The sequence below is a fragment of the Talpa europaea genome (assembly GCF_964194135.1).
Source record: "Talpa europaea genome assembly, chromosome: 4".
In the NCBI taxonomy this organism is placed as follows: Eukaryota; Metazoa; Chordata; class Mammalia; order Eulipotyphla; family Talpidae; genus Talpa; species Talpa europaea.
Window position 1 is genome coordinate 104657643 of NC_140070.1, and position 21482 is coordinate 104679124.

General features: G+C 39.9%; 1 protein-coding gene across 12 annotated transcripts in view; it reads left to right on the forward strand.

The window, feature by feature from the left end:
• The window catches only part of KALRN (kalirin RhoGEF kinase), a gene marked incomplete at both ends in the record, with an annotated part of 649897 nt that overhangs the window by 454780 nt on the left and 173635 nt on the right, over positions 1-21482 (forward strand). For all 12 annotated transcript variants that reach the window (XM_084231955.1, XM_084231959.1, XM_084231961.1 and 9 more), the window contains one exon: positions 1159-1261. In XM_084231955.1, coding sequence (XP_084088081.1) covers positions 1159-1261 — 103 coding nt within the window. The remainder of the gene's footprint in view (positions 1-1158; positions 1262-21482) is intronic.

The following is a 21482-nucleotide window of genomic DNA, read 5'->3' on the forward strand; positions in this document are numbered from 1 at the left end:
TCCACATGCACACACTTGTCCACAGACACATACACCTCATGGTGATCTTTTAGACTCTGTGAGGAAGCCTCGGTATATGGAACACTTTGCCCCTGTGGAGATATTCTCCAGCCATGAGTCCCCTGTCCTGTAACCAGCATCATCTCCTGTGCTAATTTATCCAATACCTGGCCTATCGCTCCTGTATTTTCTCCTCATTGTGCCTTCACCAGTTCAGGCACATAATCCCTCTTGACTCTGGATGTGAGTTCAGTGGAGGACTGGTGCACAGTTCTAAAGCTGGGATGTTGAAAGAACATACAGATGGACAGGTGTGGAGGGGAGCAATCGAGAGGGGACCTTTCGTTTTCAGTTATCAATACAGGGCCCAAATACTAGGAGTGCAGTCAGGGGGATGTCTTGTCAGATCTGTGGGAGCGCGCAGGTGACTCTGAAGCTACTGTGGAATCTGTAACTGTTTTCTGGTCTTTGAGAAGGTTCCTTGGTCTTCTGGATGAGTTAAGCAAGACCAGTTAAATGAGGGCAATAAATTTTTCCTCCAAACCCAGGAGTTGAAGGTCCAATGTCAAGAACTTCCAAAATAGAATCTCCCTGGAGAAAATATCCCACCCCATTTTCTTGAGCAAAGAAATACAAGTCAAAAACCAAAAATCTTAACAGTTCATATATATATATATATATATATATATATATGTATATATATATATATATATGCCAACTACAAACCACCCTCAGTTCTGTCAGAGTGTGCAGGGAAACTATTTGACTATCCTGAACAGTGGGATTGTTGGAGATGATCTACTCCATCAGCCAATTGAAACCTAGGCTCTCCCTTCCTACTGCTCCCTTCCTATAGATGCACTCCCAGTTATTTAAAAAAAAAAAAAAATTCCTCTCTGCAACATGGGCTGGAGGAGCAATGGGGAGGGGCCCTTTCGTTTTCAGTTATCAACACAGTGGTTTCATGTTTACTAAATGCAAGAGGTAATATCACTGAAAATCATATAGTTCCCTTTAATGGGATAATTTTAGACAAATCCCTGCTAGAAAGTGCTGAGGCTCTGCTCTGCCAGCTCAGCTGGAAATCCTTGTGTGCTCTAAACCCACAGTGGTCCCCCCACCCCCACCCCTGTTTTTTTTTTTCTCTTCTTCCTGCAGGGATGGAGTGGAGGATATCGACAGCCAGGGGGATGGGAGCAGCCAGCCAGACACCATCTCCATTGCTTCTAGGACCTCTCAGAACACAGTGGACAGTGACAAGGTAGGACAGCGTTCCAGCCTTCCTTCCCCAAGACTCTTTGTTGACTTAACCACCAGTGCAGATACCCCCTGAGGAATTTCTGCCACTATGGAGCCTAACTTCAAGAGCTGGTTGTTCTTTGTGCCAGGGGAAAGAACAGGGTATGTCACCGCGTGAAAATCTTGTCTGAGGGGACATTGGGGCGGTCAGCCTGGTCTCTCATGTTGTGAGTTTAGCAGAAGTGGGGACAGTGAATAGTGAGAAAGTCTGGGTCTTCTTGCCTTCTAAGGTGTCCCACCTGGGCTCCTTGGGCTGCTCTACCTTCTGGAAAATTGAGACTCAGGGAGACTAAAACTGGATAGTTTCCTGAGGGCTTAGGGGCTGTGATTAGCTCACATGATTTGAATGGGGCTTATCTCAAAGTTGGACCAAGACCATTTGGGAAATGGTGACAGAGATGCTGGTTGATAGGGGAGCCTCTTATCTATTAGAAATGATGCCTTCCTCTGGCCAGATTGTTGGGGCTCAATTCATGAGGACAGACGACCAGGAAGCAGTGTATGAAGCAGGATTTGGTAGTTTCATGAGAAAGCCTGGTCACTTGCTCTTTTATATTTTAGAGCAAGTAAGCAGAGTTAGGAGCTCTGATGGGAGGGAGAAAGGGAGGCTATAGCAAAGAGCCTAGGTATTTGCTCAAACTAGGTGAGGAATTCAGTTGTCCGAACTTGCAGCAGGGACAGGAAAGGGTTTTGCCTCTGACCCTACTCTCATTTGCTTACTTCAGGGTTGGAAGAATATAAAATAATCTTTGTTACATATTTGTGATTTTATTAATGATGGTATGGATTTTCAAAGACTATTAGGCTCTATTTTATCTACCCCTAGTGTTTTGTTCTACTACTTCAGCCACAGGCAACAGCCTGTGTCCTTGCTTTATTTTTATTATAGTTAAGTCACAGGTATTTTTTTAAAGATGATTTATATTCATTACTTTTCCAATTTTTTTTCTTACTGAGGAAAAGAAAGATTGTGCCCCCAAATATCCTAAGATCATGGCACTAAGTCCTGCCAATCATGCTCTAGACTAGTGTTCATAGACATTTAAGGTAATTCTATCATCAAGTTTCTACGCCATTCTTGACTGTAAGAGTGAATGGAAAATTAGGGTTTTTCCACTTGTAAAAACATACAAAGAGAACGATTTCTGTATTTTAGTTTCTCCTCTGATCTGTTGATTAGAAATGTAAGCTAGAATACCCTAAATATAAAAGTCAGTGGGTGGTAAGTAAAGTGCAGTGCTTCTCATGTTCAAAACAGCCTATTCGTATCATGGTCCAGGGACTTCAGTCCTTCTGGCAGCTCCTCCATCTTCCTTACAACCCTGACTTAGAAGCCCGTGTTAGAGCCATTTGTCTTAGGAAGCCTGTAGCCCCAACCGCTCCTTGTCTCTTTGCAAGGGAAGTGAGGCTAAGTTAGAACACCTCTAACAGCAAACCTTTCACTATTAATGATAACGATACATACACATTACTCTGTAAGTAAGGAGATTGAGGCCCAGAAAGAGTGAAGTGATTCATCCAAAAGAATTCTAGTAGTTAGTGGAAAAACAGAAACTAGAACCCAGCTGATGCACTTCCATGATTTTTTTTCCCCTCTGCAAGTCAAAGCATTGAATTCCTAATGCTTAGGTCAACTCAGCTGGTCAGTCTTTCCATTCCATATAAACTATCTCATACTTGTGAAAAAGCATTCATCCAAGCTCTCTGCTGAAAATCTAAAATTTTGGAGAGTTTTGAACTATTCGTGAAGCCCTATTTGTATAATTTGCATTTCATGTCTATCTCTGAGAGCCAAGCTGTTACACCCTAATGAAGGTGGGTTGTGTCTGTTTCAGTGCTAACCCCTGGCACAGGGCACACAGAAATGCTCAGGAAATACTTGTGGGATGGATAGAAGGGACAGATCCCCTATTCCAGGGAACTTCACCATGAAGAGGTGGTTAAAACAAGTAATCTCAAAGCAGCCTAACATACAAGTATCAGATTTTTAAATACACTAAAGAAGCTTAGATTTCCTTACCTCCAAATGGAAAGCTTGAGTCAGCGGGGGGACCTGGCCTGTTGAGTAATTAATCCCCAACTTCTCAGGCCTTAGGAAATGTGGGCAGCAGGTCAGGAGATAATAAGTCTATTATTATCTAGGTTTCTATACAGGAACCCTAGAAAATCACTTAGAAATAGGCACGCTGTCAGAAAAAATAAAGAGAGGGCCTGTCTGTAGCCATGCACTATAATTTAGAATGTTCTTACTCAGTAGGGATAAGGAACGGCCATGCATTTCCCTTCTTCAGAGGAACCATTCATTGGTATCTTTGAATTCATAGATGTCATCAACAGTGTTACATTTCCCTATAACTATAGCCAGGAATTGGTCTCCACTGGTCTCTAAGTGGTCCGTTGAACACACTCTGAAGAAGAGAAGGGTAGCAAAGTGGATTGATTCTGGTAAACTGAGCTATAATCAACAGAAGGGCAAATACAATTGACTATAGGGAGGGAATGGGCAGAGGTAGCTCACAGGTATCAGTGCCTTTTAATAATGGATTTCTAGTGATCCCAGTTTCCTCTTCTAATTCAGAGGAACAGAAGAGTGGCACTTTGGAGCTGGGTAGTGGAGGAAAAAGTAACAATTTAAGGACACAGCAGACCAACTTGAGGAACCGTGGTGGCCTAGGGCATCCCTCCAGTATCCCTGTGTGTATTTTGTGTGGTGCGTGGAAGAGGGAGTTTGGACACACCTGGGTGAAGCCTCTAGCACTAACTGTCCATGTCACATTGCATGAGTTGTTGCAGTTAATGATCCTGTCTGTAAAACAAAGCTAATATCCATCTATGGTGCCCCTGAGAAAATTAAGTAAAATATATTTACTTGGCACCTCTTGGACACTCAGTAAAAGTTAATTTCCCACCTTTTTTAGGGGGAAAGCAAACATTGATATACTATGAAAAAGAGTAGACAATGATGTAGCAGACTGTGAAGACCTCTGAAGGTTCTTGAGTAGAGTTCTGACCTCTAGTTTGATCATTTGTTAACGAACTGTCAGCAGGTTCTTCCGTATGTTAGACCTAAAAGGTTAGAGCTTCGATTCACTTACCTGTAAACAGAACAGCTTTACTCCTCTTTCCACTTACTAGTCTTTAGAATCTAAGCATTGGCTCATGGGTTATTTTATTATTTCATGAGTAATAATGCATTACTATTGGGCATTCATTTTAATCCACATTGTACCACATTTGGCCAGTGGCAGTCTCTAAGGCTTTAGATATTTGAAAACAATAGATTGTCTTTTCTCTTAATCTTCTCCATTTATATCAAAGGGCCTTGGTTTCTCCACTTGTTCCTTGTATTGGTATATTTTCAGACCTTTCCATATCCCTGTCACCTTCCTCTGGATTTACACTGGAGTGTAACTATGGATATAAAACAGGGCATCCAAAATGGAGCACAATACTGTAGATGGAATCTCACTAATCCAAATTCATCTCCTAGTTCTGAGACTACTAGTTGTAATCTCCTCCATCAGATGACATACCATGTCGTAGAGGGTATGTCCAGTATTGGCTCATAAAATCCCATGCCTGTTTTCATGGACTGCCCTTAACTGGTCAGATGACTTAGCTGACCAGAGCATCAGACTGTTTCATATCTATTTTCTCTTGTTTAGTTCCATTCCAGTATTTCAGCATGTTTTTAATCTTACTTTGTCCAGTATGTCAACTACATCTCCTAGCACTAGTGGGTAAAAATGACTTCTGTGATTTTATCCAATTTCTTGCTAAAAAGACAAAATTTAGGACAAAATGCCAATGCTTAATATCATCCTCATTTCTCATACAGATTTTAACACTTAGAACCCTGTTTGTCTGATTTTGTCTAGAAAATGACATACTCTTCATAGCAGGAGGGCTGGAATTGCTTGCTTAAAATGTAAATCCTCCCTTGATGAAGAATAAGTTTAATATTCTTTATTTTGCATTAAATGCTGACAAGGGCAATATGGGTGCTCAGAAAATGGCCTGAATAGCTTTCCCCAAAGTTGCTTTTATTCAGCCCTTAAGGGTCTGCATGATTAGATTCTACCTTTTACCCATGCCATGCAAAAGTGATTTTCCCCAGAAGGTAAGGGGGTGTGCTTGCTTTGTTCCACAGTGTCTTCCTGTTCTGTTCAGGAATATGGTCATACTACTCTGAGCAGGGCATTCCTCTGTAAGGCTCTTTTGTCTATACGTGGATTATTCAGAGATGGGTCTTTATAACCATACTACAAAGAAATTCAGAATTACAGAATTCTAAGCAAACAAAGCTGCTTAGAAGTGGCTGAAGTGTCTTGTGGTTTAACATGGTGGATGTCTGCTGAATAATTTCTAGTTAAACTGGTTCCTACAGTTTCATTTACTGCCTTAACATATGCCTATTACAAAGTACAGACTTCTGTAGAACCTCACCTGATTTACCAGAAGATGGCAATCCTAGCACCTGCACTCCGAGAGCACATAAAAGGCCACTAGGTGCAAGGGCTGTAGCCATAGCAGGTCCAGCCCCTGCAGTGGCTTATTTGTGAAAGCCTGGCCCCTGTGTTGGCCACTTCCAACCCTCTTCATTCATGCACTGTGTTGGCACCCTAATGATTCCATAACAGGTTCTGTTCTCCGTACTGGGTACAGAAATGAACAAACAAGTCCCTACCCTCCTCTAACTTACTCTTTCCCAAAGAGGAGCAGTAAACACTTAGAAAGAGAAAGGATGGCATTCCCTGATCTTCTGTTAATGCATCAGAGATCAAATACTGCTCAGTTTTTCTTCTAAGATAAAGTAAGCTAATGCTGTGATTGAATTAGATATAAGAAATTATTTTCCCTATAGGGATTATGACAGGAAAGGGAAGCTGGGTGGGGTGCAAATGTGTCTGCTGCAGGGAGGAGGGCATTGTAGCGTAAAGAAGGTAGATTTTGAGGGCAGTTGTGGATTCAATCTCCCTTTGCTTACTTGCAGTATCCTTCTGGAGTAGGTCATTGAATCATTTGTGCCTTAATCTTCTAGTCTGAACAGTGAAGATAATTATATCTGCTTCCCAGGATTTTGCAGGACTAGCTGAGAAAGGGTGTCTGGAGTAAAGGAAATGTGTCCTAGGCCATTGTCTCGGAGACAGCAGGGTAATTCCATGCAAGAAAGTGGGCAGTATGCTCCCTGGAGTTTTAAGGGCCCACAGATCACTGAATTTTGCCACTGAAGAGAAAATCAAACATTTGGAAATGTGGGGACTCAGCAATGTCAGAGCCAATAAAAATCAATTGGTTCACATGAGGTAACATTTTTTTTGCTTGACAGATTCTTAAAAGCCATCGAGATAGTCCACCTAAGGTTGAGTCTGCAGAATGTTCTTGTGATAGAATGTTACATTTTGCAGGTGTTACCGCTGAGTAGGTGACCCACCCATGGGAGATACAGCCCATTAAATGCAGTATCCTAAAGCAGAAGACAATGCATTGAGTCTCTAGGCCCGATTCCTTCTTCTCTCCCCCTACCCTTTTTCTTGGGACGGGGCTTGAGGGTCCACAAAATATTCCTTTATAGCAAGAGATTTATGTTTCCTCCCAAAGCACTTTCTAACCCTTAAATTAAAGCCTGAAAAGAGTATATGATTATACTTCCTGTTACCTGGGGTTAAAGTACATCTATTTAAAACCTAAACTTGGACTTTATAAGCTGTGTAATCTTCAGTCTCAGTGGCACACCACACCTGCCAGTACAGTCTGTTTGAATTGCTGTTTAAATCCTAGACAGAGGCATTCTGAGTGTTCTCAAGGATCTGATAGTCACTCCAAAACAAGTATCATCTTCGCGTGAAGGTTTTAAGCCTAGCTTGTGATTTTTTTTTCTGAATAATTAAGTTGAAGACTAGGTTTGAAAATAGACTTTTCCTCCTAGTATAGTTCCTCTGTTACTTTGATCCATAGTAGACTAGTGCCCAAAGGAGGGAAGGCCAGCCATGGTGGTCAAGAAAATGCAGATATCCTGGTGCATGGGATGTGAAAGACTTCCTCTGTATGTCTCTGTTACCCATCAGAAGCACACATCCATCCTGCCCTGAATAGCATTTGAATATTCTGGCTTCTTAGAACAAATTGATAAAGTGCAAGCAGTTGAAGTCACAAGATTTCTTCCAATAAAAAGTTGCTCAAATAATGATCAGCTTCCAGTCATTGCACTGCACCACAGGGAATGAAATACACTATGCTAAAAATGCAACCCTGGCTCTTGGGGCAGACTCTCATGACAGCATTATTTTATAAAGTATTTTGATTTCTACTCCATAGTTTGTAAAACTTCCTTGAGAAATCCACCTTTAATGTTGTCAGTCATCTGAAAAAGCAAATAAGTCTCATAAAACACAGCAGCCCCTTGGGAGTTGGCTACACACAGGCAAATTTCAGGAACCCTAGGAAGTGCTTTCAGGAGGCTCCAGGCACTTGTGCTGCTCACAATTTCACTTCTTTCTGGTGGTGGCACTGCATAGTATCTGTTGTGGAAATAGGGAAACTGGAAACAGTGATTTGCCAGTAGATGAGATCAATGTGTGGTAGCTGCAGGGTGGCCAGAGGTCAGATTTACCTCTGAGTGAGTTTGGAATTTTGAAATATAATCTTAGTGGGACATGAAGATTGGAAACCTAGTCCTCTCCTTTAGCCCCTTTAAAGGGAACAAAATGATTTGTTCATAGCCACAAAACCTATTAATGACAGACCAACAACTCAAACCCAAGTTTGTCTCTTCCCTGCTAAATTGGATTAAAAACATAGTATTGGTACTGGGGTAGTAACCCTTGTAGATCCTTGTAGGAAAAAAAAATAAATAACCACTATTATTACCTCTTCTTTAGCTGCTCTGTGCCACCCTACCTCAGCCCCAGAAAATCCATAGTGACCCAAGGTGAATTGCAGAGTGGTTCTGTAGCCCAGTCCAGTATCCCCTGGGCTGGGATGTGGCGGAAGGACACGGTAGCTTCTTATGTATTAAGGCCTATCACAGAGTCTTTGATACCAAGTACGTGTGACTCATATAGTGACCTTGGTGGGGGTGTGATTCTGCCCTCTGCAGTCTTCAAGCCTCTGACGGAAATTCCTGGTTGGGCTCTGAGAGCTTGGCAGTGAGAACTGAAATGTGCTCAGGCTGATCCTGCCATCAAGCTGACTGGAGCACTGAGTCTCCAGAACAGCTTAGCCCAGCACAAATTTAAATTCCATTTTTAAAAATTTTGGTCAAAGGAGAAAGCAAACTGAGAGCAAACCGACATGTTAAAGTGGATTAGCTGGCGACAGTGCAAGGCAAACAAGACCCAAGTAAGTAGTCTCCTGCATTCTGCTGGTGAAAAGGAGCAGGAGGAGGAGAGATGGCATGGAGGTAGAGGGGAGTGCAGAGCAAGGCTTGGAAGCTATAGGTGGAAAGAGAAGTAGCAGCTCTCTGGGCAAGGTTTACCAGAGTATGCTGCCCAGGTGTCTTGGCATGCCACTCACCCTTTAATTCCTTCCAGGTCACTTAGAAAGTTATTTTAATTCAGGACAAAACTGAATATACCTTATGAAGTTAATGGTAAGGGGAAGCAAGCTATGGGAAATATTATTCTTAACACGGTGAGCTCTGGGTAATTTATAAAGTGATACCGGGAGTTAGATATCTGCAGGTGTGCTTTCCTGCTGGGTATGGAAATTAACTGTTTTTAGAAACTTTAAGCAAAAATGTGTTAAGAATGAACATCTGGAGCAAAGCAGTGAGACTGGAGATAGGCAGGTGAAGGTGGGGCTTTGAAGAAGCGATTCTGCTTTAGCTGGAGCTACCTTTCCCCATGCGTGTTATGCTTCAAAGCATGACATGTTATCTGCAGGCATAACCCAGGATTCTTGGGAAAACATGGTGGGTAAACGAGTGGGTACTACTCCCCTATTTGTTGATCTTGAGCTTAGATAGAAATGCTTGCTTGGGTTTGCCTATCTGGCAGCTGAGCTCAGCATCACATCGTCACTGCTGACAACTTGACTATTGACCCATTCTCTGCCACAGCCAGTGTAACGCGGTAGATAGACACTGGGGATGGGTGCAACCAGGGGTTGTGGCTTTGGCGTGAGATAATCTGTTACCAGAAAGCAGGGCCTTGTAAGAGAAATAAGTTTCAATGTCCTCTGTGGTGTCCCACAGCTAGAAAACAGTGAGGACATAATTCAGTCCTTGTCCAGGGATTCTAAGTAACAGACATCTGCCCAGGGGAGCAGCCTGCCTCTGCCCTGACAGCTCTTCCTGTTGAGAGAAAACTGATAGGAGATAAAGAACTGTGCAGCAGCACCAGTTACAAGTGCCTCCACCCTAGTTCCCACCACTGCTAATCAGTCTCTCCTTTCTTCTCCCGCCATGCCCTGTACAGACCTGACCCTGATTGTGCTGGAGCACACACTTCCCTGTATCAGGGCTGAGACTCAGTTTTCAACCTCCCCAGATGTAAGGGTTTACAGTTGAGTTGTTCCAATTTCAGAATGTTCATCCGCTTTTTGTGTATGCTGTAATTGGTTTTTGAATGCTCTAATTTCTGTTTGAAATTGTTATTTGCAGAAAGATGTATAGATGTAAACCTTGACTGGAAGTTCAGTAGGAATGTTTTTCCAATCTGCATGGCCCCCGCTGATGCTGGCTGCAGAGCGCTTGGTGGGTGCTCCGATCCCCACACTGCTTTCTGCCCCGAGCCAACTGCAGGGGCTTGCACTCCTCTCTGAACTTCATGATGTACTGAAAGAAACAAAACAAAAAAAGAGCACTATCTTTTATTGTCTTTCTCCTGTCTCCTGTTTCAGCTGCAGGAATGGGTTTTTTAAAGTTTCACTTCCTCTTTGCTGTTGCCACCTTACATCTGGATGACAGACTGATTTAGTGAGCAACAGAGAATGTTAAAAATTCATTATCTTTTCCTCAGGATTTTGATGTATGTTATATTTTTATCTCGTTTATTAACTCACTGGCCATATATTGAGCTCCAGCTATATGGCAGCTACTCTTCTAGGTGCAGAGGATGTGTCAATGAACAAAACAAAGCCCCTTGGTGACCTGCTTAGACCTGTCCCTGTTGTGATGATACGATCCTAAATATGCTCAGTTTTGTGGCCTTTGGCGTGCATTGGAACTTAGGTCTGTTGTTTTTTTTAACTCTACCTCCATGTTTGTCTCTGTGACTGACACCATTGCAGCTTTTATTTAAAAGTAACTCAGCAGTTCTTCTAAAGAAAGATCATGTGGGAGGTCTTGCAGGTAGTTCCCCAATTTGTGACTCCAGGATTCATAACCACTTCCAAGCAGGATGCTAGATTCTCCCCCCTCTTCCCACTGTCGTCCTTTGGCTCTTGTTGCAGTCAGCAGATTCCAACTCACACCAGGCAGATGTTCTAGGCAAAGAAAAACAAATCAGGAAATATAACCCCAAATATTTATTTTTTTCTCCTTTCTGATCAAACCGAAATGTTAGAGGAAAAAAATGTTCTTTTTAAAAAAAAATTGTTTTAATTAAAAGAAACGTATGTAAAGGGATGAGGAGTGGAGAGTACTTTGTTAAGGAGAGGCACTTCAAGTTGTGAAATCTGAGTTCTGTAATGCAGAGACTCCCTCATCTCACCTCCCCCCCCCCAACCTCACCCCACAACTCCCAATAACAATTTTTTGTGATTTTCCATTCAAGCTATTAAAAAGCTTTGTAGTATTCATGAAAACTTGAAAAACCCCAAAAGAAATAGAGGTTTAAGATATGCTCTCTAGCACTTACATTTAAGATAATACTTCTCACAGGGGACCATGAAGTCCAAACTTCTTGGTTGGTTGTATTATTTAGAGGGCCAACCAGCACTATAGTGGCCAACGACCACTATAAACATACCACCAAGAAGAATCGTTAACAGAGAAGAGTGAAATTAGTTAGAGGCAGAATAGAAAATTATTTCAAATATGTTGGTACACTGAATTCATTCTTTTATTTGATAGAATTTTGAATGTCCGCTGATGACCTGATACCATGGAGATTCAGAATCTGTAGGAATAATCTCTGTCTTTGCCCATAGTTTTCTGAGTTCATACCCCTAAGTGTCTTATATATGATACAAAAGAATGGCTATATACATGTTACATGTATTTATGAAATGGAATGGTTCTGCTTGCACTTCCTTTATGCTAGTTGCTGTGCTAGGCATCTGAAAATTACAAAAATGAGTATGTCAGATGAAATAGAAATTTACAAAGCAATATGCTACATTTTGTAACAGAAGTATGCCCATTTTGAATAACAGACTTAGCCTGATAATTGGAGAAGACATTTATACCAGAAGTGAAATTTGAGTTTGGCCTTGAAGTTCATCTTCCTTTCTATTTCTTCTCCTTTGTATCAATTTTGATCCCAAAATAATTATTCTAATCATGGAGAATATGTAAAGAAGCAGTGATACTGGTACATCTGTTTTGTTTTGATGTAGAAATAGGCTCTTTTTTTAATGTGCTCATAGCACTGATAGTAACTATTCAGAAATTCCCTTAAAATCTTTACCTAAACCTTTTAATGCTTCCTCATAATCAACTAAACTTGTTTTTCCTTAAACACGTGCATTCAGGATTTTTAAAGTGAACTTGTGAAGCAGTGCTACATATACATGGTTCAAACTGTGGATATTCTTCTCGAGGCATTCTTTAGAAATATAAAAATTGACATACACTTATTCATCCTTTTAAAAATATTTAAACAGGTAATTGTATACAATAATTATAGTTTTATACCTTTTTCCATGTGTCAAATGTGGGCAATAATTTCATGGCTACTGTAGAGTAAACTTCATTCTTTTTGGTGGCTTTATGGTTTTCCATGACTTATGATGCCATAATTTAACATCCCAGAGATGGGATATTTCCAGTCTTTTACCACTGAAAACAGGCTGTAATTAATATCTGTGTACATATAGTTTCTCATACATACACTTAAGTTGTGAATGTATTAACAGTATTACTCCTAGAAGAATTACTGTGTCAAAGGGAATATGCTTTGAAAACTTTGGTAGACGTTTTCAAATCACCCTCTGTAATGTTGTACCAACCTGTACTCTTCTCAGCTGTGTATGAGTGCCAGTTTCCTTCCAGCCTTGCAATCTAGTTTATGTTTTATCTTTTCCAATCTGATATCAGATACTAAAAATAATCCATAATCATGATTGCTCTTGTATGCTTTGTTTAACTGCTAATATTGCAACCATATAATTTTCTATTTTATTAAAATGTAGAGTATTTAATCCAGACTATTACCTAAATAAGAGCTGTGGGCTTATCTGATTAGCTAACTGTTATTTATACTTTTATTTCTATGGATAAGTATGTTCCTAATTATAAACGTATGATTTACATTAAACTTTTTAAAAATTTTAGAATGTAAAATATATATGCTGAAAATACATAAAAGCTGCTAAAAAATGAATGTATAATTATAAAGTGAACATACATGTAATAACCATGCAGTGAACATACATGTAATAACCATGCAGGTCACGAAAGCAGGACACTGCCAGCTTTCCAGAAGCCCCCTGTGTGCCCCTCCCTGGTCACAACCCTGTCCTTCTCCCCTAAAGGTAACCATTCTCTTGACTTCATAATAATAACGTCCTTACTTTTCTTTATAATTTTACATCCTCTGTATGTGTCCCTAAACAATATAGTTTCAATGTGGCTGTTTTTTAATTTTATATGACTAGAGTCAGTGTATGTGTGTATTTGTGCAAGGGTGCATGTGTGTGTGTGTGTGTGAGTGTGTGTGTATATCTTGCTTCTGTCGCTCAGTGCTTCTTTTTATGGAATGCATCCATGCTGATATGTATAGCTGTTCATTCATTTTTGTTGTTGTATAGTATTCCATTGTATGAATATACCACAATTTATTTATCTATTCTGTACGTGGGATATTTGGGGCTATTGTGAACAATGCTGCTATAAATATTCTTGTATATGTATCCTTGTGCACATGTACTTGAGTTTCTCTTCTAAGGTCTAAAGCTAGGAGTGAAATTGCGAAGTGATAGGACATATATATGTGTGTGTATCTTCAACTTTACTAGATGATGTAAACTATTTTTCAAAATGCTGGTTCCAAATTTATATGCTTACCAGTATATATGAGAGTCTCTGATGTTGTACATCCCCACCTGTGCTTGATATTATCAGACTTCAAATTTTTTGCAGGTCTGGTGGGTATAAAGTAACATTTACTTATGATTTTAATTTGCATTTCCTTGATTTCTTATCATGTTGAATAACCTTTCATGTCTTTATTGGGCCATTGAATTTTATCATTTATGCTGTCTCTATTCAAATCTCTTGCCTATTTATCTAGTGATTTCTATGCATTTCTAGGATTTCTTCATATATTCTGGATCTTAGTCCTTTGTTGGTTATACATGTTGTATATATATGCTCTTGCTCTGTGGCTAGTCATTTATATATATAAGGACATTATATATATATATATATATATATATAAAATACAGACTCTTTTCAATCCCTCAATAACTAGTTGACTAGTTGACTTTTTTAAGTATATCTGTTGTACTTTATATATTATGTGACAGGACTTTTTAAAGTATGTCTTTTGTACTTTATATATTATGTGACAAATGGATCAAAGATCCATCTAGAAAGTCTTTACATAGAAAATTAAGTAGCTGTTCACAGGCAGCTACTTAAGATTTGAGAACAAATCTTAATTTTACATGTAATTCTTATAATCTATGTCATCTAATTATTTAGCCCACAGGAAAATTAGGAGAGGAGAAAGTTAATTCTACATAGACACACATAACCACAAAGGCTAAGCTACTGACAGCAAAAGAGAAAGTAAGAAACTACAAAAGCAAAAGCCAACTGAGGAATGAAAACTCAAATAGTTTGGCTTTACTTTGTGAAGGCTCAAGAGAGCTTTTGGCCTGGGCATGTCTGAGTTATCCCTTGTATTTTGCACTGTACCATAAATTTTTGCTCATGTTGGTATTTGTAATTGTCAAAAGAAGGGGAAATTGTGTTAAGAAGTCAGAGATATAAAGGTGTTCCAAAAATAGTTAAAGTAGGGAGAAAATGTGTTGGTGTTTACCTTTAGTTATCTAGAGCACTTGATTATCCTGACAGGAACATTACCAGCAGTTCTGGAGACCTGAGGTTATTGCCTGCGCTTTGCATTAGCGAATGATTTGTAAAGGTGAAACTAAATGTTTCTCAGTCCTAGTGACTGACTTCAGAAGGCTGACAGTAATTTTTGGGCATTTATTGAGCATCTGTATAATCTCCTCTGGTCCTAATCACTGTCCTGCCTATGAAAGAAGTCTCCTAACTTATGCCCAGACTCAAATAGTTTGGCTTTACTTTGTGAAGGCTCAAGAGCACTTTCTGCCTGGGCATGTCTTCTACTCTTACCTCCCTACTGCTTCTTCTCCATTTTGCAGCCAAATAGCAAAGTCTTCAACAGCACCTGTGAGGGCTGCATGATCTGAATCTTATCCCAGGAACTTTGTTCCTTCTTCCTGGAAAATTCCTTCTCCCCCCATCCACCCTATACCCCTTGTGTTCTCACTTGTTTCTGATCTTAGCCTGTCCTGACTCTTAAGTCTCTTTCCATGTCATGTCTTTCACATGATTCTGTACTATTATGAATTGGTACCTTTCACCATAGTAATTACGTGTTTGTGTGGTTATGTGATTGCTTCCTCCATCAGACTTCCAGTCCATGAGGACAGAGATCACTGTTTATTATCCCCTCCACCCACTGCATCACCAAATCTAACAAGTACTGATTTATAAGAGGTAATTGGTAAATATTTTTTAAGTGAAAAAATCAAGAATAAACACAAGGTAATGTATTTGGTATTCTGGGTAAGAGAGGGAGATCTAGAAATTGGCAGCAAGTATAATTTTTTTAAATCACACTTCTAGATTGTGAAGGGCAGAAATGCTTCAACATTAGACTTCACCAAGGAGCTAGAATTTATCAACAGAAAGAGCAGAGTAAGGGAGAAAGGAAGATATAGGATAAGTCTGGGGTAGACAGAGTAGATGTACCTGCTTGAAATTCAGGGTTTGTGAGGTGAACTGTATGAAATAAGGCTGGAATGATTACGTAGGTCAGTTCATGGCAGACACTGGACAGCATTCAAAGAAATTTAGATTTTGTTGAGTAGCAACCAAGAAACATGAGGGTTTTTAGCATGTATTTTATCTTCACCTTGAAGCATCTCTGTCCTTTTATTCCCTTCTTTCTCTAGACTCAGAAAGAGTCTCAGGATAACCTATCACAATATTCTGGCTCTCATCTTTTCTGCCTGCTTCTCGTATGTTCATCTATTCAACACCTCTTCTCTTTCCTCTGCCACCTAACACATATATGTTATTTCATGCTCCCAATAAGATCTATACTTGAACTTCTCCTAATTCTTCCTTCTTTAGATTCTCCCCACCTTCAACAATAATTGCTTCAATTCTTATGTTCCAACAAAAATTCCAAGATTATATATCTGAAATGACTTTGCTCCTAATAGCAGTTTCATGATCATTTATTCACATTTTTAAGCACCTACTATGTGCCCAGTGCTGCTCCAGGATATACTTACAGCAGTGAAATTAAGAGGCTAAGTTCAACTGAGCAAAGAGGAAACCAACAAGCAGATCAACTGGTGACATAAAGAGCACTATTTCTGCTGGGTGTTTCCTATTTGATGTATGACTTTTCCTCAGTCTCAGCATTAGAAAATTATTTCCTTCTTTCCCTCAATTTTATGTTTCAACCTAATTACACTTACCAAATCATCTGTTACCTGTATGTCTTTCTCCTGTGTTACACTGAGAGTTTCTTTGACCACCCATTTCTTGGTCTTAATGATGCTTATAATATCTACTATCTACTATAGTATCTTGCACATAGTAATAATTAATTAATTATAGTATCTTCCACACTTGTGCCAGGCTTTGCTCCTGCAACTCCTCCTATAATGCTCACTGACCTTGCCTGATCACATCCAGCCCACCCTTCTCTGTCAGCTTGACCCCTGCCTCCACAGAAAGGCTCGCTACTTCTCCACAGTAACTCTCACCTCACCTCTGAACCACCTGCACCAATGTTACTCCCTGCCCCATTAATACTATTCCTTAACAACCAGGGCATATATTCTACATTTTACTTTATATACTTAGCCTAAATCTGCATTTTTAATGAGTTGAAAGAGTTCTGTTTCTAGACTTTGTCTTTCACCCTCAAATCTAGTACCATAACCCCACCCATCTTTGCCATATCTGCACTCAATGACTCACTGCATGCCACCCAACAGAAATGATACTAAACTCATCATCTGCCATCTACCCTTTTCCATATCTGCTGCTCTTCTGAGAACCCCATCATCAACTTTTCCTCTAAGCTACCTTGGCTCTTCTTCATTCTCTATCTTCTTTCTGAAATATCATCCCACAGGATCACCACAGTGATTGCACACTCCTCACAGCTTGGCATTGGACTCCTCGCTTCAAGAGGAGATGCATGCCTCCCAAACCACACTATTCTTCAGGCCCTAGAGCCCTCTAACACACAGTCCCTTCCCTCTGGTCCTGTTTCTCTCCTGGGTCCCTTGTTGTCTGCAAGCCTCTCCTCTAAGATTTTTTTCTGGTACATATGTGTGCTTATCTGCACTAAAATATCATGATCTTTCAATTCATAGTCACCTTTCTTTACCAACCTATGCTGCATTGCTACAAAATTATTTCTTTGTCTTGACGAATATATTTCTGATCCCAGGAAGAGTGTTGTAGAAACAGGTCTCCTTCATTATTAAATGATTTCCGGACCCCCTTCCCTCAGCCTTTTGTGAGAGAGCAGCTTCTTCCAATTTGCTGTCGTTTGGTTTGGGTTAGTTTTTGTCTCCACAACTGAAGATACCTTGTGTTATCTGGTGCACTGAGTTAGAGTTAGGTGCTCATAGAAAGTGGTCAACAGATATTTGTTCGAATGAAATGTTTTATATGTATAACTTCTGTTTGTATATATTTATGCATTTATGTGTGTGTCTCTGAATGTGCTGCCATGTACTCTCTAAGAAGTATTCACCTACATGATTTGGGGAACAGACATATCTTGGATCTGTTCCCTGGCCTTCAGTCCATGACGTTACTATAGCACGTGCTCCAAAAGTTCACGGCTGTGGCTGCACAGGTGAAGCATCTACCTGAGCTGCAGCTTATCTTTCCCACATGCTTGGGGTCTTCCTTTCCCCTTTCCCTCTAATTATGAAAAGTAATTTTACTGTTAAACACAAAAAGGAATATATATGTGTGTTTATGTATGTATTTGTGCTTTTGTATGCATATATACATATGTGTGTATATACACATATGTATGCATGCCTGGATATATGAAGGAAACACACCAAAATATAAATAGCGGTTCTTTTTAGATGGTAACTTTTTCCAAATTTTCTATGATAAAACTAATTACTTTTATTAACAAAAAAAAACCCTAGTAAATACTATTTTTAAAGGACAAAGACAGAATTTTTAGATGGTTGCTGAGATGCACCCTTTGCGTGAACCAGGGACAAAGGCTCAAGTTGGTGCCTAGCAGGGCAACAGGGTGGTTGACTCCTCCTCACTATCTCAAGATGAGAGAAAGTGACTGGAGAGTCAATTTGGGCTGACTTGAGGGATGAACCAAGGTTAAGGTTGTGAGCTGAGGAACTGGCAACTTTGTTTGGTTGTGAAGGTCAGAAGACTTGAACTATAAAGGAAAGACTTGAACTAGAAAGGGAAAATTCGGGGGTGGGAGTGGGAACAACAAGGGAACAACAAGTTCATCAGTTTTTCCCCAAACTCAGATGTTTGGAGAAAAAGTAAGAAAAACTTGAAATGTACTTTCAAATTCATTAAGAGATATGCAGGGGGAGAAAGAGAAAGCAGACGTGTTTTAAGTTTGGTTTTAACTCCCTGTGACTCCACAGGAAGGAGTTTCCAAATCGACTCAGTGTGGGGGCGCTGGAATCAGGGTTAGGACACAGAGAGCATCCATAGAGGAAGTGTCACCCCTGCATGGGCTGCAAGGTTCCAAATAAGAGACGCTTATTAATCAGCTGTCCAATCCCTGTCTCCCACTGTCAAAGAAGGGACAGTTTGATTCTGATAAGAATTCTTGGTGAAGAGCTGATTGCTAACCCTTCTATATTTGGAACAAAAAAAAATTTATATATGAAACAAATATCTTCAAAGATGCTTCTCCACACTTCCTCATGACATAATTCCCTCAGAAGGATCCCTGAGCACAGGGAGAGATGGAAAGAGGAAAACAGGAAGATTAACTCTTCCTCACTGTAGCTGATTTCTTTTTGTTGGGGTGGTGGCGCATTGGTGGGGAGCGCCTGGCCTGTTGCTCACTAGGGGAGCACAGCAGGCACAGAGCATAGCTGCACCACCTGCAAGGACCCTCTGCTTATCACTAAGCTGCTCAGCCAACCTGTCCTTATCAGCAGCCTCACAGAGTTTGGGATAAGGAGCCCTGGAGTGAGCATGAGAGCCAAACAGAGACCCTTCACGCAGAGTAGAAAGCATCAACAATAAGTTCCCAGAATTCAATCAATCCTTGAAAAAGAGCTAATCCAAAAATAAGTTTCACACAGTTTTTGTCTTTTCATTATGCACAATTCAGTATTTTTACTGCTCTGTATCTCAGTTTAATTCTGATGGTAACATCAAGAAAAATTTCCAGTGTGAGCTCTAGTTTGAAATTTGAGGAGGAGATCAGCTCTTTTAAACCAGTGATATGGTATTTGCACACTTCCCTGGGTGTAATGGAGGAGCATACACAGAGCACATCAAGTCCCACCCAGGACAAACTTCCACCCCCATCTACTGGGAGAGACGCAAGCCTTTCCCTTACAAGTACCTGCTCTAACTGGGCGGGCTGAGGAAAATACAAAGATTGCCTGCAAGAAAGTCACCCTAACAACTGTCCTTCTTACTGAACTCCTAATATGAGCCTCACATTTTGTGTATAATCTTCCATTTGATTCTCACAACAATTCACATAATCTTCCATTTGACCCTCACAACAAATCGTCAAGGTAAGTATCATTATCCTCATTTTGCAGATGAAGAGTATATCATTCAGAGAAGTTACTATCTTTCCAAGGGTCACACAACTAGAAAGTGGCAGAGCTGAGGTTTGAAACCAGGTCTTTCTGATGCCCACTATGCAGATGCTCTCCACCTAGCCAAGTCCATTAATGTAAACAAGTAGGTGTTTCAGGTAAAAACACACAAAGTAACATTTTGGCCTCTGTAGGTAAGTCCTAGCATTTCCCTCTCCTGAGTAAGTGAAAAAATCATGCCTAAATTTAAATGCCAAGAACATCCATATTCCTTGTGTTGCCCATGTCAATAGCTCACTCTCTTCTGTGCCTGGTGGAATGTGGCATGAGTCAGGAATTTAGAGAGGACTGTTTATTGTGACTTAGTTGTGGGAATAGTAATTCAGGTATTTCCCTGCCTCAGTAGTTTCCTAATCCATCAGAAGATTCACCCAGCACATTTAGTCAACTGGAGATGCTTTTAAAAATATATTACAAATCGTTGCCTCAAATTCTTGGTAGAAAAGAAAAGGTATAAATTTATAATGTAATAAATACATTCCCCATTTATGGTTATTTTATACCCCTGGGTATCAAATGATGCCTCTCATGCACCCAGGCATGCAGAACATCTCTCCATAGATGACAAAGCTCAAATTATAAGTATGGGGCCTACAGAAGATTAAATAAGTGTTTATAAGACTGAACCTCAATAAGGGAGATATAGGAAACCTCGACATACATCCTTCCCCTCCCCCCAAAGATAAGATTGTTGGGAGGTCTGATTAATGAAAGTCACTGTCCTGTTAGTGGGGCTCACTAATTCTTGCCCTTCATGGAAAGTGCCAAAGACAACTGCTTCTGGAAAATGAGAGCTGGCAAATGTGGAAATGAAGTTGAAATGCTGCAAAACTCAGATTTCCCCAGCGATGCAGTGGTTGGGACATGCAAAAGGGTTCTTCACTGAGTCCTTAGAATTACCAGGGAAATATTCCAGCAAGCTAATCCCAAAATCTCGACCAGCCTACTGGATCACAATGCTAGAGGTATAGGGTGACTGGATATGGAATGTATATGTAAATTCCAAGTTGTGAGTTATTTTCTAAATAATAGAGATTATTAACATTTCAAAGTGAATTGAATGGCCTCCCCTCTCCCCCTTCCCACCCAAGGAATTTCACCTTAAATTTTCTCATTAATCCTTGCCCTGGGCCAGACTTTCAAAAAAATTATTTCAATGAGATCATTAATGAATGTCATTTTTAAAGTCACAGGTATATATTGGGTAACTACTCTTTCAGATACCAACTGGGCTATATAAAATAATTGTTTCCTAAATAAATAGGTCTGTTTTTTGCAGAGTTTTAGAAAATAACTGTTCAATTTGCTTACATGCATTTATGCTTTTATTTCTTAAATATCTTATATACCAAACCATTATCAGATAAAATTACAAGCACAGAGACAGTCACAACTTGAAGTTTAAAGGCAATAAAAAAATTTCTATAAAACCTAAGGAATATACCCAAAGCAGTTTTAGTTAGGTCTTAGGGGATACAATTGGTTTTTAGAATATGTGAGGGAGGCTTTCCATGGCCTTTGAAATCCACAAGCACACAAACATGAATATCATTTAGCAGATGGATTTTCCTTTACTAGGGGAGCATAGCACCATGATTAAGGATAAATTTACAGTCAAACCAACCTCCATTTAGATCTCACCCTCCACGCCAGTTGTGTGATCTGGGAAAGGACTTCTTGGTGGTTCAGCCTGCAAAATGGGGTAATGGTATTATTCACAACCGAAAGGTTGTGGTGCAAATTTTGTGAAATGATCCATGCCAAGCACTCAGCACTCTGCCTGGCACATGGTAAGCACTCAATAAATTTAAGCCATTAATAATAGACAGTAAAAAATATTTTTTAAAAATTGTTCTCACCTGTCAGTATTTTAACACTACCTATATTATTTGAGCAGAATGTCAAATTCAGCATTTTAAAAATATTAAACTGGTAATGACAGTGAATGATGA